Here is a 17,227-nt window from a genome sequence, read left to right on the forward strand (position 1 = left end):
GCAAGTTTTTAATTCTTTTCCAGTAATAGCCTTATTTTTAATTTCAGGACTCAAAGCTAATGATATTCATTACACTGTTCATTCTGTCAGAAGAGCCTTAGAAAATACTGCAGTGAAAGCTGAAAACATAGAAGTATTTGCACAAGGACATGGTATTATTCAGGTACTTGCCAGCCAAAAAAAAGGAGGGGGGGAGATGAAGACCAGCATAACGGCCAGTGGAAAAGTGACTAAAAAACAAAGTTTTCTAGATGAGCTCAGACAGCTTGCTCCCATGCTACTTGATTAGCAGATTTGATTCAGAGTGAAGAAGGGAATGTAGTGGGAGGGGAGGAGGAATCAAATATTCCTCTCACTTCAGCATGCAGTTGGTTTGTTTAGAATATGTGTTAACTAGACACATTCCTAGACTGACAAAAAGGGTGTGTGGACATAAAAGTAGGTTGTGGGTTTTTGTCACCCACATACAGATGTGGATGCCTAAATTCTGTCTTAATGTCTGAAAATGTTTTTATGCTGTTGTGAGAGAGCTGAACTTGTTTTTTGTATGCAAAAGCTGGAACTGTAAGTTCTGGGCAATGCAAATAGATACCCACACTGGTTCACAAAGCGGTACAGCTGCAGTTTTGCAATGACCTTGCTGTTAGTGGGCCTGCAGAAAAATCTGGGCGTTCATTGTATCCTGTGGTCTTTTAAGTAGCTCAGAAATCTGCAGCGTAAACCTTTTTATGATAAAGGCATTGTGAATGACACTGTCCCCATGCATAAGCTGAGGCTCTTAAAGAGCTGCTGCTATGTTTGCCTGCAGTCACTTCTATCCTAGCCAGACAGAGGTACTGAGATTTTTCTTTCATGTTTAATGATGCCAGATATTAAGAGCTTAACCCTAAACTCATGTTCTTCTGATGCTAGAACCCAGTAGCTGATGCCTTCTAAATATATCTGTAATGCTGAGATTTGTACACAAGGCAGCATATTGGTGGCCATATCAAATAAAAACCTTGCCAAAGAAAAATGAAATGCAGCAGTTGCGTCTTACGATTTACTAATCTGTGGTAAAAGCATGTGTTAAAATGTGGTTAAAACTGTGACCTGGGAGACTGAGGCTATACTGCATCTGCTTGTTTCAGAGGAGAGTCCCCTAATCTGATGAAGGTAGCTTGCTGAAGTATAAGAGTGTAAGATTTTTGGAGTCAGTAGAATAGAAAGCAAGATATAGAAGGGTCTCTTTTCAAAACAAAAAGATGACCTTGTTATCTGAGTTTAAGAGAATAAACAGTCAAATGCTTATTTCACAGCATTATATAAAACTTACATGGGCATCCCATCTCGTTTGTATGTTCAAGTGTTTAACTTACAGTACTGTATAAAAGGTTTAAATGCTTGACTAGTTTTTGCTCCATGTATGAGCACTGAAGTGGTATTGTAGAACTGGACCTGTGTCTTCAGAGTCATCTCTGGAAACCTTTGCTGTGCATCTTCTGATGAATTTATTGCAAAGGGAATTTGTCGTATTGTTCCTTTAAATGTTCTCAACTATTTCAGTGTTCCATATGGCAGCTGCATGCTGAAAGTTTTGTCTCATTTTAGTATTGAATATCATGTAATGTTGAATTAGTATGAGCCTAATAGGCAGTGTGTTAGTTATTTCACTGCTTGTTGCTACAGTTGATGAATGCTGCATGTAGCAGATAATATGCAATCAAGTTGAAATGCATTAATTTAGAATGTGTTCTAACAGGTTGATAAAGCCTATGACTACCTCATTCAGAATTCATCATTCGCAAGTAACATAGGCTTTACTGTTACTGTTGGAAGCAATCGTGGAATCTACCTCAGAGACCCTGCCCAGATAGCTGCACCTTCTGATCATGGGGTTGGCATAGAACCTGTCTTTCCTGAGAATACAGGTAAGAAAGAGCTTGTTTTGTATGAGGAAGAAATGGAATGTAATCTTTAAACAAAAAAAGCCAAGACGGTGAGGAGTGGTAGAAGTCTTGTACTATAGAAGGAAAAAATGCAATTCTAAATTTGTTGGTAGATAAAAGCAAGCAAGTAAACAACTTTCCCATTTAATCTTAGATATTTAATTGTAACACTCCTGTGTTTCTGATGAGATCTGTTGCTTCAAGCATCCTCTCACTGAAAAAAGGTATCTCCGCTCTAAAAAAAGTTTGAAGTGAAATTGTGGGACACTGGAAAAATGCAGAAAAATCATCAAATATTATTAATGTTTCCTGAAATTGTAGAACTTGGAAGATATTTTTGCAGATAACTCTTGACAAAGAATTTACAGAAGAACTTAAGTAATCTCTGGATATTTAAAGACCACAAATTCTAGCTTTGCATTTCATTCACTAGCTATTAGTGGATCAGCATACATATACCTAAAGGTAATACAGGAATTGATACATGTTTTAGTTATTTATTTATAGGGTAAGGAACTTGTGGCAGTCAAAACAGGTTTGACATCTTTTTTCCATAAACTGGTTTGCCACACTCTATTTTACTAAATAACACCTGGGACTCACCTCCATGAGAAATGGAGTTGTATCTTATTCAAAAAATGAACCATATGAGAGCTTGTTACTGAGGTTAGTTCTTTTCCTGTAAACCAGTGATCCAGAAGAAGGTTGGCATGTGACAGTGTGGTGAATTTATTTAGGAGAAGAGATAATGTGAATAAGACAGGTTACTGACTCTGAGTACCATAGTTGTTTGATCCATTGCATTGCAATCAATATTTTTTTTAAATTGACAATGTGACACTGAGAAATAAAATAGTTATATACTATAATGTGTAAATATATACATCATGCTCTTCTGTAGGAAGCAAATCTGAAAACGTAGTTAGATACATGTATTTGTAATGGGTGACTGGCTTGCAGCATGATATTGTTTCCCTTGTACTTGTCCTTTTGGCCATTTCTGTGCTGTCTGGTGTCTTCAAGGAGAATAAGTTTGAGAGGGTTTAGTAGGACATTAAGGAAGACTCATCTACTCAGTTTGTCTGTTGAAGTTCTCTTTGAGCTCTTACCACTTCTGAGGTACCTCTGTGGAAGGCACATCTGATAACAGAGAACTCTTTTCTGTACCTCACAAAGATGCAATGAAGTTAAATGTGAAGTTAAATATCTGAATGTTAAGCTAAGGTCAATTAAATCTAGAAAGCATTTTATTTGTTTTTAAACATCATTAATTTTTAGAGCAGGATAAAGGTGACTTCTATTCAATAAAACACCTAAACTCCAGGGCCACGTGTTTTTATAGAAGCTATGCTTTAACCCATGGTTGTTTCGACACAGAAGCTGATGCACAAAATCAGCTAGATTGACAGTTTGCAAAGTCAGTCTATATTATGGCAGTAATTCTTTTAATAAGCATAAACCCTCACTTAGGTTGCTCTGTAATGTAATTTGGTAATTAGTGTAACCTTTAGAATGAGTGTAGTTGGTTTTTATTTTATTTCTGTACATTAGGCAAGACTTTGCATCTGTATAAGAATACTTATACCTGCTTCCAAGCTATGTTATAGGCAACTGAAGCATTGCTTACTAGCTTCCTGACTGAGGTTTGACTGTTTTGGTAAGAGATGATAATCAGTGTTCTTTTTTGGAGAATCTGATTTCAAGGGGTTAAGGAATTTGTTTGAGATGGGTAAATTTTAATGGCAAATATTGTTACAGTAGAGTATGAGTACATAACTTGTTAATGAATTGTTTTTAATTTGTTTCTTGGCAGAAAACACTGAAAGAATATCTCTCCAGCTTCATTTAGCTTTAACTTCAAATGCACCATGGGTCCAGTGCCCTACTCATTTAGAGCTTATGAACCAGTGTCGACACATTAATATTCGTGTGGATCCACGTGGACTGAGAGAAGGAGTACATTATACGGAGGTATTAAAATATTGGTATTCTATTTAAGGCTGTGTGCTCTTCCATTTTCACATTGCCTCTATCAACTTTTTTTTGGAAGTAATTTTAAGGAAATAAAAGCTTTATGCTTCACAGAACAGAAATACAGAAATGCTGCCATACTCCATATTATACAGGCTGAATCCAGGGTTCAGCAGCAGTTACTCTATACAACTTCATACGGCAGATGTGAAGGTGATTTTAAGTATCTCTGTTTGAAAAATAAGTGTATACATGGAAATAAATTATTAATTTGTTCTCTAGGTATATTTTCATCTCTGACAATTCAAAACACCCTGCAACCAAGTCAAGTGGTTCAATATTGTCTCCTGTAATTTCATTTTGACCAAAGATTTTAAGTGGCTGTATCTTATTTTGTCAGGTGTGTGGATATGATACAGCAACGCCTAATGCAGGTCCTCTGTTCAGAGTTCCAATAACAGTTGTCATACCAACAAGGTCAGTAAATCTAAGCTTTACTTTCTTTTTTTTTAAGTTTAGTTTTGTGTTCCCAGTTTACTTTTGTTATTTATTTCACCTTCTTCCTCTAGGAGTTCTTGAATTTACTACTGACACTGATAGGGAAGGGAGCGGAGCTCTGGGAAGTTTCTTGCAACAGGCTTGGACACCAGTAGTGTTTGCTTTTTGTTTTGGTCTTGGCAACCAGAAGGCAGCATGTTCTTGGTCACAATAGCAGGAGTTTTCTGGTCAATCAGAATAATTTCTGACTTTTTCAAAAGTATATTCTTTGGCGTTCATCAGTCGGAGCTTGTTTTTTCACTTCTAGCTGATGGACTAGAGTCTGTAAAGGCAGTGGACGTTATTTGGCAGGTGGAAATTGGGATGAACTTCCACCATAACCTTAATACAGGAAATTTAGAGTTAGTATTGTGTTATGACCTTAACTGTTTTAACTGTTTTAAACACATGACTTTGGCTATTGTGGTAAGGAAGGAGAGATTATTGAACTTATTCAGTGAACAATCTGCTCAGAGGAATAAATACAACTTTTCTCTAACTTGTTCACAGAAGTATTACTACTCACATACCTTAGCTCTCTTCAGTGGAAAGTCACTCAACCATGAAATTCAATTTCATTGAAAACCTTTGATTTTTATGCTTAAGTACAGCTGTGCTTCTGGCTGGGGAGACCAGGGAAGAAAGAGTCTACATAATGTGGTGGAACAGATGTTTTAAATTGTTTAGGTATATTGTGCTGTTAGATCCTGTACTGGTACAGTTCTTGTACACTTAACAGAAAGAGTAGGGGCAATTACTATGTTTCGGACACTGAACAAAGAGTTAGAAGCTAGAAGAACAAATATCAAATAATGTCTGAGGAGAAATGTAAAAACACTTTGGGACCTCACTAACTTGCTAACATGTCTCGGTGAAGCTGTGAGTGGGCAGTATTCCATTTAGTAAGTTATTAATATGAGTGATACTCTCTACTCTGTAGAGTGTAGTAATGTACTCTACTCTGTGCTGGTGTGGCCTTGCCCCTAAGTACTGTGTGCAGTTTTGGGTGCCACAATATAAGAAAGACATTAGCATCCTAAGGAGGGCTGCAAAGATGGTGGAGGGTCTAGAGGGGAAGAGGTATGAGGAGCAGTTTGAAGTCCCTTGGTTTGTTCAACCCAGAGCAGGCGAGGGGAGGCCTCATGGCGGCCTGCAGCTCCCTCAGGAGGGGAGCGGAGGGGCAGGCGCTGAGCTCTGCTCTCTGGGGACAGCGACAGGACCCGAGGGAACGGCATGGAGCTGGGACAGGGGAGGGTCAGGCTGGGTGTTAAGAAGAAGTTCTGCACTGGGAGGGTGGTTGGGCACTGGAACAGGCTTCCCAGGGCATTGGTCACAGCACTGAGTGAGTCAGAGTTCAAGAAGCATTTGGACAATGCTCTCAGAGATGTGTGATTTTTGGGTGGTCTTGTGTGGAGCCAGGAATAGGACTTGATGATCCTTTTGGTCCCTTCCAACTCAGGACATTTTATGAATTCTGTGAGTATCAGTGATAGCCTCAAAAGGAGCCTCACCTAACATTGACCACAGGCTCAATTTTTTCACCTTTATAAATCTGCTTTGCTTAAACTCAGCTTTTTTTTTTTTGGGGGGGGGTGGGGAGAGCTGGGGACTGAATATTCTCAATTATAGTCTGTTTGGGGAGGGTTTTTTTTATTTAAAAATACTTTTTTAGAAAAAAAAAACTTCACAGCTTGTTTGGTTACTACTGTTTTCTTTTTGATGTACAGAGTAGATGAATCATCAAGCTATGACCTTGCATATACAGATGTTCATTTTAAACCTGGTCAAATCCGAAGGCACTTCATTGATGTTCCCCAGGGAGCTACATGGGCTGGTAAGGAAAACTAGCATATTGATTAAGGAATCGCGTCTGTCACAGTTGACAGAGTTCTACAATCATTCCAATTTCTGCCTAAGAAAGGACTTAAGCATTTGATCCATGAGTATGTAAAATCTGTATTTGATTCTAACCTCTTACAGGAGTGATTTTTTGGGGAGGGTTATCTCATGGTTTCTGTTATGGTAGAATACAGTCTTCATCTTTTAGAAACGAGCAAATGCAATCTGTGTGCCTGGTTTTTAGCGTTTATGGCCATAGCATTGAAAGATAGCTTAATGTAAGGTGATGGGCAAGGAGCTCATAATTCTGCAAGGAGAAAAAAGAATCTTTCATTTGGACTGAAGTTTACTGATAAAACTTAATTTGAAATTTAGCAGCCATCTGTGCTATACAGTTTTATAACTTGTACTATCTGCTTAGTTCATAACATCTAGTTGAGTAATGTTTCTTTTCACTGATCTCTCTGAACTTAGTTTTCCTTAGGGTTCTTAGTAAATAACTGGTAGATAAGCATAATTCATGTATGAATATTTTGTATGTTATGCAGTACATACTTTTGTACCGTATAACTTCTAAAACCATGAGTATCTTGTGAAAATATCTTGTGAATTTTGTTTTGAATCTCCATTTCCCATCTAAAATTCATGGATGTTGAAGCAAAACCTTTCTTTTTCATCTAGAAGTGACAGTATGTTCGTGTTCATCTGATGTGACTGCAAAGTTTGTGCTTCACGCTGTTCAGCTAGTGAAACAAAAAGCATATAGAAGTCATGAGTTCTATAAATTTTCATCCTTACCTGAAAAAGGATCAGTGACTGAAGCATTTCCTGTCTTAGTAAGTTACATTGGTGGGGTGGGAGGAAGAGAGTGTTGTGGTTTTTGTTGTTGTTGTTGTTTAGTTGATGCTGATGATTAAGAAAAAAGACCAAGTCATACATTTCTTATAGTAGTGAATGTATCTGTTTCTTCATTTCGAAAAGGTCTCTAACAGCTCCCTGACGTTTTTTAATTATCCCGTGTTGCCATTCATTCTCTCTTCAGTTTTACTGCTTGTTTATACAGACTAGTTTTTCCCTTTCAAAGAGGGTTGTAACTTGTTGAAGAAAGAGAGTTCAGCATATGCTGAACTCTAGTGATTATGGTGATAATCTCCTTGATGTTGAGGTCAAGTAATACTGGGTAACATTTATTGCTTAGATACAGTAGACTTACCTTGGATAATGCTGGTTCAAGAGTCTAAAACAAAAACGGGCTGTTCAGTTATGTGAATGATCAAGTACAGTGCTCAAGTTTGTCCCCCCTTTCACTGCTTAATTGAGAGGTGTAGCTCTAAACCCTAAGAGAGGTTGTAATTTCTGTTCAGTACTGTACTGTGAAAAAGTCAAGAGGAAGGCACTAAGCTTCATTCATCCCACTGACTGATTGTGAATTAATTTATTGTGTTTAAAACAACCAGAAAAACAGTGCCAACAAAAATCATCCCAAGCTTCACGTTTTCTTGAGATAGAGAGCACTATCTCTTTTTCTGATATGCATTGACGTCCCCTATAAACTAACTTGTCTGCCTAATTTTAAGAGTAGGAAAGGAAGATGTTACATATAAAAGCTGTATACCTTCCTTTGTAGCATATACCCCTGGTACATTTCATTTTAATGGGAGCAATTGGACGTACTCTTTTGTTAGAACTGTCTTGTATTTTCTGGATCAAGTGTAATGTCTGGTTTGCTACCATACAAACCAATATAATTGGTGTAAATTGGGCATGATAGGGTCATCTTTGAGTCATATTCCATTTTTTTTTGTTTTGGGCAGAGGGAGGCTGGGGTGAGTAAAAGAAGAGACTTTGTGTCTAACCTTGCATTTTTGTTACACAGGCTGGGAAAACCATTGAATTTTGTGTTGCTCGGTGGTGGGCAAGCCTTAGCGATGTTAGCATTAATTACACAATTTCTTTTCATGGTGTACTTTGTGCTACTCCGCAGCTAAACATGGTAAGTTTTCCAGAGTGTTTATTTAAAATTATTCTGAAGTCTCTGACAGAATGTTTAAAAAAAAAAAATTTTTCCTCGTTCCTGCCTCTATTTAAGTAGACTAAAAGCATGGTTATACATGAAATATGTTTTCTCTTAAAATTAGGTAAATAGGAGCTTAGGCCCCCACAAATGCCCAGTACCATTAGTTATGAATATTTTATGCTTTTTCGTTATGAATCACTGGAGAGAAGATTAGAGAGGGGGAAAAAAAAACACTAGTAGAAAGGACATACTAAAATGTTCTTATTGCAACTATTGCAAATGTTTGTGTGAAGAAACTTTGCTGGGATCACAGTTCTTGTATTTGATTGTCTAGACCACCATTGCTAAAGCACAATACTCTGAATAACTTCTAATGACATTTTATTCTGAAAATATTATTTTCCACTCTGTTTGGTGTTGTATCAAGATATGCCAGTTGGTTTGAGATTCGTTGTTTAGAGCAGTTAAAGGTACAGTGGATGGGCAGTATCATGCCTCCATGGTTCTGTGATACCAAAGAACTGAAAAATTGTGAGAAACATCAGTATCATGTTACTTACAGTACTTTGTCTCACTGCTGTGTTGTATGCTGTCTTGTGCAGTGTGTTTTGGCTTGACTTTCTCTCCCTTAAGAGAGGGGCACTCTGAGAGCTGAGCTGTACGACCTGCAGGAAGCAGCACCATGCATATTTCTCCTTGCTACTATTTTTTTTTATCTAAGGGTCAGAGCAAATTAGACCTGTACCACAGGTGAGGTTGAATGCATTCATGCTCTAAGAGCTGAGTAACTTTGGGGGTGGGGGGGGAAAGGTTGCATTGCGCTAAGGTACCAGATCTTGAATTAGAGCAGGAGGAAGAAGAGGTGGTGTTGGTGTCATACATGACAGCCTTTTTACTAAAGCAAGTTCAAGCTCCTCCTATGCCAGCAGTATCAGACCAGCTGAAAAGTGGATGATAGATAGTCTTGGACCAAAAGTCTGTTATTTTTTTTTCCTATTGATGTGTTGTTTTTTTATGTCCTAGTGAATATGTTTTTGTAAAATAAAGATAGGGTTGTGACACTTTCAAACTCACACACTATTACTTCTAATGTCGATAAATAGATCTTGTATTATGTTTTCAAATAATATATTGAATGGTCCACATCTGATGTTACAGATGCATAAAAGCATAACTGTTATGTATTTTTTCTTTAGCATGCTTCAGAAGGCATCGTACGATTTGATGTTCAGTCCATGTTGAAGTATGAAGATATTGCTCCATGCATAAATCTGAAAAGCTGGGTTCAAACTCTCAGGTACAGTTTCTGGGGAAAGTGGCAAAGCTGTTAGAATGTGGCTAAAATAGTCACAAATTAAAAGTGACAGAGTAACAAGAACATTCTTACATAGCCAAATTTAAAAGAAATTACAAAAACTTTCCGGTGCTTCTAAAGGAGAGACAGAGGTAAAAGGCATATTAAGATCTAAAAAAACAAATTCTACTGAGTTATTTGGTGTCTTTTTTTTTTTTTTTTTTTTTAAGCAGGTATTTCAGATCCTGCCTAAGTTTGACCTGGGAAGATTGTTTTCTCTCTTTTTTGTTTGATTGGAAGTGTTTTTTGTAGGCTAGGCTCTGTATTTTGTGTTTCTTCTGTTATCAGTCGTGGCAGTTTGACACATGCTGATTTTGAGGAAGAGGTGTTTTGTTTTTTTTTAAATTACTAACAATTGGAAAATTACTAACAACAGCATTAACTAAAGTTGGTAGTTTCAGAAGGAGAAAGAAATGCCATACTTTTGAGTATGGCTTAAAGTAAGGGGATAGAGGATGCTGAATGGCTTCTTATTAGGTTTCTAAATTTCAAGTGCTTGGAAGCAGGGTTGCACACAAAGAGCTGAAAGTATCCTAGAGAAATTTCATTGTCATTAAAGGTTGTCAGAATAGTATATATGAAATGTAGTCTTATATAGGCCACCTTAATTCTCCAGTTCCTTTATTTCCAAACCAGTGGTTTTCTTATTTTTAGCTGGTGTTATCTGAAGTGTTTGTGCTTCTTTGAACAAAAGCTTGTCCCAACTGTTTCTGAGTTTCTATGTAGGCAATATGCATTTATGTTTTTCCTTTGTGGTATTACTAGGATTTCTTGTATAAATTCTCTTTTGGACAAAAATTTCTGTAGCAAACAATTATCAACAACTTACTGTGTCTTCTAATTACTATGACACTGATCTTTCAATCTGTGAATAAATGTGCTGGTTGCAGCACACATACAGGAGTTGTATAGCAACCTGATTTTTTGTCTTAATCCTGAAGTCTCTCTTTTCCTATTTGTTTCTTAAGGCTTTTAATTTTGGACTTAGATGTGCTTGCTGAGTTCTGTTCATTTGTTTTTTGGCGGTGTCCATAATGTTTCTAAGTCATCTTTTTAACTGACATTCATTTTAACTGGAAAACTTATAATGCTTAGGTAGTTAGCATTTCTTAAAATACTGTTATCACATATGCTGTGCTATGTACTATTAGATGTGCTTCAGAATCTATTTCTGCTTAAGCAATACAGATTTTGACAACAGATACACATTGCTTAATAATGCCTTCTGTTTTTTTTTTTAACTGCAGACCAGTGAGTGCAAAAATAAAACCTTTAGGATCCAGAGATATTTTACCAAATAATCGTCAACTGTATGAGATGATTTTGACCTATAACTTCCATCAGGTAAAGTTTATGCATGTTTTTTTCATGTTGTTAATGAACACATAACGTGCTTTCCAAAAGCAAGTTTTAACTTCACCTTTCTGTCAGAAATGAAGTTGAGATTTAAGCTCTAGAGTCCCTACATTAGTAACTTTAACTTGGTTGTCTTTAGAATCTAGCGTGTCTTGAAATGACTTCAGGTCAGCTCTCTTCTTGAATATGTGTAATAATTACACTTGTGTTATTCAATAGTGGATGAAGTCTTTTGAACTTTCTTTTCATAGCCAAAGAGTGGAGAAGTAACTCCAAGCTGTCCACTTCTTTGTGAATTGCTGTATGAATCTGAATTTGACAGTCAATTGTGGATTATTTTTGACCAGAACAAAAGGCAGATGGGTTCAGGAGATGCCTATCCACACCAGGTATGGAGTTATATATTTATTTTACCTTTTGTTTTCTGCACAGTATGAAAGCCTCATTTTTTTTTCTACTTTTCAAGCTGTTAGCTCCTAACAGTTTCTGATATTTAGTTCATATCTCTTCACAAGAAGACATTATGACAAGTAAAGTCATTGTACCTTTCAATGGTGTATGAAATTGAAATGTACCTTTCAATTTGTATGAAAAAAATAACAATTGACAGATTTGTTACCATGAAATAGAACATGATGATTTTTCTTCCCTATTCCTCAGTTTGTCTTCTAAACAGCCTTCTAAGTGCTGAAGCTCAGTTGATTGTGTTGCTGTCTTACAAAGGCATTTTCAAAGGAAGGATTAGTCATACTGGAAGTCTACAATAGATTGATTTTAAAGCATGACTTCTGAATCTTACAAAGTTCAGGAATTGCTTTATTTGAGCTTATATCCCTTACCCTGGATTTTTAAAGTGCTGTAAATTTAAAAATATATATATATATATAGTCCATTACCTGTACCTAGTGGACTACCACACCATACTTCTCTGGTGTTCTGCGTAACAGAACAATTCTAAAGTAATTAAAAATTTACTAATCCAGGAAATAATATCACAGGAAGCTTGATCCTCACCTAGAAGAAGGAGATTCTGGGAGCAGGCTAGTCCTGAACAACTTTCCTTCTTGGGGATGCCTTTTGTATTATAGCATCAGCAGCAGAAACATCCTAAAGGAAGCTTAGAATGCTAGCACTAAAAAAATCCATAAGGTGACTTTTTAAATTAGTAGAAATTAAAAAACATTTTCATAACTAAATCTGTGGAGTTTTTGTTTGTTTTGTAAATAGAGATGATGTTATCTACCTATTCTTAACTGCATGTATGAAAAGCTTTGTAGAATCAGGTCAAAGAGCCTATTGGCTCTTTAAACTGCAGCCTTAGACCATCATAGGAATGTTGGATCCCTCAGTGTGAAAGTGGTATATAATCATATAGAATGGTTTGGGTTGATAGGGAACTTAAAGATCAATTAGTTCCAGCCCCTCTGCCATGAGCAGGGACACCTCCTACTGTGTCAGATTGCTCAAAGCCCCGTAGTATTAGAGATGGTAGGAAATATACTGTGATCTCAACCATGCAACACCTGAAGTTGCATAGTAACTTGAAAATGTATCAAGGCAAACCTGCAAGAGGTTTTGAGTTGAAAGCTTGAAAGTTTAGCAAGTTGTCTGATTTCTATTTGAGCAGTTAATATAGCATTATAGTAGGAATGAATGATATAATCCTATTTTGTGGTCTGAAAACTTTTTATTTTTTTAGTTAATCCAAAATGCTTCAGCTGCTCTTGTCTTGATAGTGCTCTATTCTCAGGAGGTTCCAAAACTAAGCTATTTAGCATATTTTAAATAGTTTGAGCTATTTGGATCAAGAAAAACATGGCAGTTTTATTTCTGGGTTTCTGTGTATACATGGTGAGTGAAATATTTAATTTTGACATTTTATAATAACTTCTTTCTTTCAGTATTCTGTGAAACTGGAAAAAGGAGATTACACTATTCGGTTACAAATTCGTCATGAACAGAACAGTGAACTAGATCGCATCAAGGACCTTCCATTTATTGTTTCTCACAGATTGTCTAGTACCTTGAGCTTAGATATTTATGAAAACCATAGCCTTGCTCTCTTAGGGAAGAAGAAATCCAACAGTTTGACATTACCACCAAAACACAGTCAGCCATTCTTTGTTACGTCTCTGCCTGATGACAAGTAAGTTAACCAAGGTCATGTTTTCTTGTCTACATCTAACCAATTGCCTTTACACCTAATTAAAATCATGCTGTGTCTGCCTGTCTGGGCTTGGTATTCCTCTTGTCTTGCTCTTTCACTGTTTGGATTCTTTATTGTAGCCTCAATAGCACGTTAATGGACGTAGTTTTTAACAGTTTTCTTTCTTTGAACAGAATACCAAAAGGAGCAGGACCAGGATGTTATCTTGCAGGAGCTCTGACATTGTCTAAAACAGAACTTGGAAAGAAAGCTGTGAGTATTTTAAATGGATGATGGTCTCTTTCTGAAACTTCTGAAGTGGGTAAATGGCATGCCAAGGAAGCACTGTGTTTTATGGTTTTAGTACTTGAAAGAGCAACAGTTTTAGTGACATAACACATTTTAGAAGCAGTTGTTTCATTATAAAGTCAGAATAACTTCTTAGTTTTGTTTTCATCTTACAATTCAAGTTAATTGCACCTTCTAATTTTTGAATTCTCACTCCTTGACTCTGAATCCCTTTCTAGAAGCAACTTTTTTGTTGGTGTTGTCAGTCTTTAAGAGTGGTTTTGTTCAGTTACCTAATCAGTATCATTTTTGAATGAAAAATGTACATGTATTTTGTGCATGTTGGTTCTCTAATGAACAGCTATACTCTTCCTTGCATGCATACAGTTTTCAGCAAAAATATAAGTGCTTCCTTAACACCTACATGTTACTTTTACAAAGGAGGAGGCATTTTGCTGACTCAAATGCTTAAGCAGATTTTCTTAACTGCTGGACACCGATGTTGTCAACCACTAATGACTGTGTTCCAACATAATGACATAAAATCTCTGTATGTCACAGTGGGAAAAAGCAGTAGGTTTTTTTTTTGCTTGTAGTGCAGCATCCTGTAAAAAACTGTTTGCTAACTTGAATGAATCTGTAGTGCAGCAATGATTATAATAACCAGGTCACTCGTGTGTGTATCTGGTGCTAAGGTGTCTAGAAGATTCCCCTAGCTCTTAAAATATTTTTAAATACTTGGCAAAGCTGAGAATAAGCTTGAATCAATGCTGGTGATTAGCTGGTATTTAGAAGTAATCCATCTATGTCCATATTTCACTACTTGGAGGTGGGCACATGCTGTTAGATCTTGTTGAGTAGACAAGTTTAGTTATTCAGTCTGATTTGGTTGCAGGTAAAACTTCTGGGGAAAATTGCATGTATTAATCTTAGGTATAACTGCAAGTTAGATTATGTCTGCTAAGTATGAATGAATGAGGGGTTAAAAATATAGTGAAGTACTTTAAAATTAGGTTTAGATTTCTTGCGATTCCTGCAAAGTTGCAAGTATACTTCTAATAAAAACCATGTTAAATCCATTATAGGAGTGTAATATAATTTACCTAACTTGAATTCTGTGCTTCCTTGAACTGTTGGTTGTAATTCTTTTCTATCTTATTTTAAAACTAGATAAAGTGTTTTTATACAGTGATTTCTGGGATGGGAAGTAGGAGGTAGTAGGTATTGCCTATCAAATTTAATTTCTTCATGGAGAATATGAAAGAGCTTACATTGAGAGAAATTCTAGCTGAGGCATGTTGTGCATCATACTCAGAGGCTTTACTGTTATGGTCATATTTCTTTGGAAAAAGGATGATACCAGGTAACATCAGATTATTTCCACTGCTGGCACACTACAGATTTATTAAAGGCATACAAAAAGAGAGGAATAGGTAGCAATGTTCTCTCTATTTCAGCAAGTAGGGTGCAATTTGAGGGAAAATACACTTGATTTCTGTATATTTATTAAGAAATACAGAACAATGCCACTACAGTCAAAATCTGAAATTTGTATTTTTGAAGTGAATTTCTGTAACTTCATTAATTTAAGCTAAGTGGTTAACAACACTTGCTTGTCTTACAGGAATAACAGACTATACAAAACAATGCGTTGTTAATTTTAAAAAGAAAGCATGCTTTAAGAGCATGTTTGGTCATAGATGTGACTTAACAGTTTAAAAATATGTAGGTTGAAAGTGTAACTGTAATTGTACAGAGAAGGTGTCTCCATCCTGTGTGGTGTGTGCATGTTTTCTTACAGTATGTTATTCTAACTCCCAGGGGCAGTCTGCAGCAAAGCGACAAGGAAAATTTAAAAAGGTACTGAATGTTAGTTTTTGAAAAAGATATACTTAAGTCTTTTTTCATATGACTTAAAGAATTTGTCTACCAGTATTGATTTTTAATTTCTCTCCCTCATCTACCTCCTTAGTTCTGGGTTATTTGCTTCAGCATCTTAAATACATCTACTGGTAGAATTGCAAAACACTACTGTAATACAAGGCTAAATGAGAGGCATGTGAGCATCTGAATACTTCTGCAATAAGTGCCATAAAAATGCATGTGATGACTAGTGGTCTGAAATGATTCTTTTTGTAAGATACTCAGGAATCTTCAGTATTTGTAGTCAAGTGGCAAGTGTTTCTGCCTGCTGTATTGTGTCTGCAGGTCGGGAACTCAATACAAACCTAACACTTTACATAGAACTGAATACCTAGCTGTATACCAAAACAGCTGTTTACAATGGCTTTGGTACAGTCATAGAAAAAAATATTCCAATAAGCAATCTTTCTTAGGAGGGATGAAGTTGACTGAAAAATCTCTCAGTTCAAGATTTAGATGTATTGGAATGTAACTTGTTTTAAGTTGGTTTGTACACTGATGTAGCAGGTAGTGGAATTCAGGAAGAAAATGTGAGTAAGATGTATTTCAGGGAGGTGGAGGGATGAGTGAGTGATTAACACAACAGTATTTAGTTTTGTGCTTTCTCATACTTTTACGTTAGGTAGTACAATGTATTCCCAACAGACAAAAGACTGCTTGTCTTTTTTTTCTATAAATATCTATTTTAACAGTCACCTTTATAGAACTAGTGGTTAAGTATTTGTTGTTTTTTTTTTCTTCTTTTGTTCTTCTGAAGTTGTGAAGCTATTTGTATTTTGTTTTCATGGTACTGTCTTGTGGAGTTCAGGATTCTTGTTAGAAATAAGGTGTGAGAACCACAAATGCCACAATTGATTGCAGTAACATGTTTTTTGTTGTATTTTTTCTTGTTAATACTGAGCTGGAAAACTGAGCCTGTTTACCTAATCTGGTATTAGTATAACAACTGTGAGGGTATGTGATTAGGCTTTACAAGAAGGATTTTAACATACATGGATGTACACTGCTACAATTTTATTTTAATATGCATCTGAAAATTATGAAGATGAGTTTTGGAAAGGCAATTTAAAAACCCATATGAACGCCTGGTTTCCAGTGAATAGGATATAAAAACTTCACTAAGTGGATCCGTAAAAAGGTGGTTAATCTCTAATCATAATTTAATTTCTCTAACAAAACACATTAAACAGATCCAGGAGGCTACATGTTCTGTTTTATTGTGTATTTTTTTTGCTTCTAGAGTAAACATGTTCAGATCTGAGTAGTGTACCCACCCAAAGCCAAAATGAAAACTGTTCTTTTTCTGGATACTTCCACCTATTATTTGCAAGAGGCATCAGCATACTGGCAGTAAATACATAAAAACACTCTGTGTTTCAGTGCATTGATCCATGAGAGCTCCGTTAATGAATAGGGTTTTTATCCAAGAATACAAGTCTTTGGGCTTCCAAGTTGACAAGTTTTGAATGTTTACCCTGTCGTGTCTGTGTACATGCAACACAGATTTTTTTGCATGCTCAGAAACTTGCTTCTGTATTTCTTATGTGGCCTGGTAAGTCAAAAAAGTACATCTAGATTTTTATTTTATTTTGCAGAGATATGTCCAGGCCCTCTTGTAAGATTAGGAGTGTTTATTTACAAATCTCATTTTTATTTTATGCATAGTCCTGCTCCAATGACCAATGAGTATTCTGCAGAAATGGTTTTGATTTTTGGGGTGCGGAGGGGTGTTAGCTTGCCCCTATGTGCATGACACTACCAGAAACCCAGGGCGGGCATTTTTTGCAATTGTAAAGTGCTTCTGTTTTGCATGAAAGCAGCCTGAGGTTATGCCAGAAAATATTACCCTGATTTTCCAAAGAAGGCAT

General features: G+C 36.3%; 1 protein-coding gene across 2 annotated transcripts in view; it reads left to right on the forward strand.

Moving 5' to 3' along the window:
- Positions 1 to 17,227, forward strand: part of TPP2 (tripeptidyl peptidase 2) — a 46,506-nt gene that overhangs the window by 13,033 nt on the left and 16,246 nt on the right. The window contains exons 12-24 of one of the 2 annotated variants that reach the window (XM_068677918.1): positions 48 to 163; positions 1,742 to 1,910; positions 3,742 to 3,899; positions 4,300 to 4,376; positions 6,164 to 6,270; positions 6,957 to 7,111; positions 8,152 to 8,268; positions 9,489 to 9,589; positions 10,894 to 10,990; positions 11,254 to 11,391; positions 12,904 to 13,148; positions 13,343 to 13,421; positions 15,258 to 15,296. In XM_068677918.1, the coding sequence (XP_068534019.1) occupies positions 48 to 163; positions 1,742 to 1,910; positions 3,742 to 3,899; positions 4,300 to 4,376; positions 6,164 to 6,270; positions 6,957 to 7,111; positions 8,152 to 8,268; positions 9,489 to 9,589; positions 10,894 to 10,990; positions 11,254 to 11,391; positions 12,904 to 13,148; positions 13,343 to 13,421; positions 15,258 to 15,296 (1,598 nt within the window). The remainder of the gene's footprint in view (positions 1 to 47; positions 164 to 1,741; positions 1,911 to 3,741; positions 3,900 to 4,299; positions 4,377 to 6,163; positions 6,271 to 6,956; positions 7,112 to 8,151; positions 8,269 to 9,488; positions 9,590 to 10,893; positions 10,991 to 11,253; positions 11,392 to 12,903; positions 13,149 to 13,342; positions 13,422 to 15,257; positions 15,297 to 17,227) is intronic. The other variant, XM_068677927.1, reaches the window with a different exon arrangement.

Source organism: Anas acuta, chromosome 1 (assembly GCF_963932015.1).
Source record: "Anas acuta chromosome 1, bAnaAcu1.1, whole genome shotgun sequence".
NCBI classification, from domain to species: domain Eukaryota; kingdom Metazoa; phylum Chordata; class Aves; order Anseriformes; family Anatidae; genus Anas; species Anas acuta.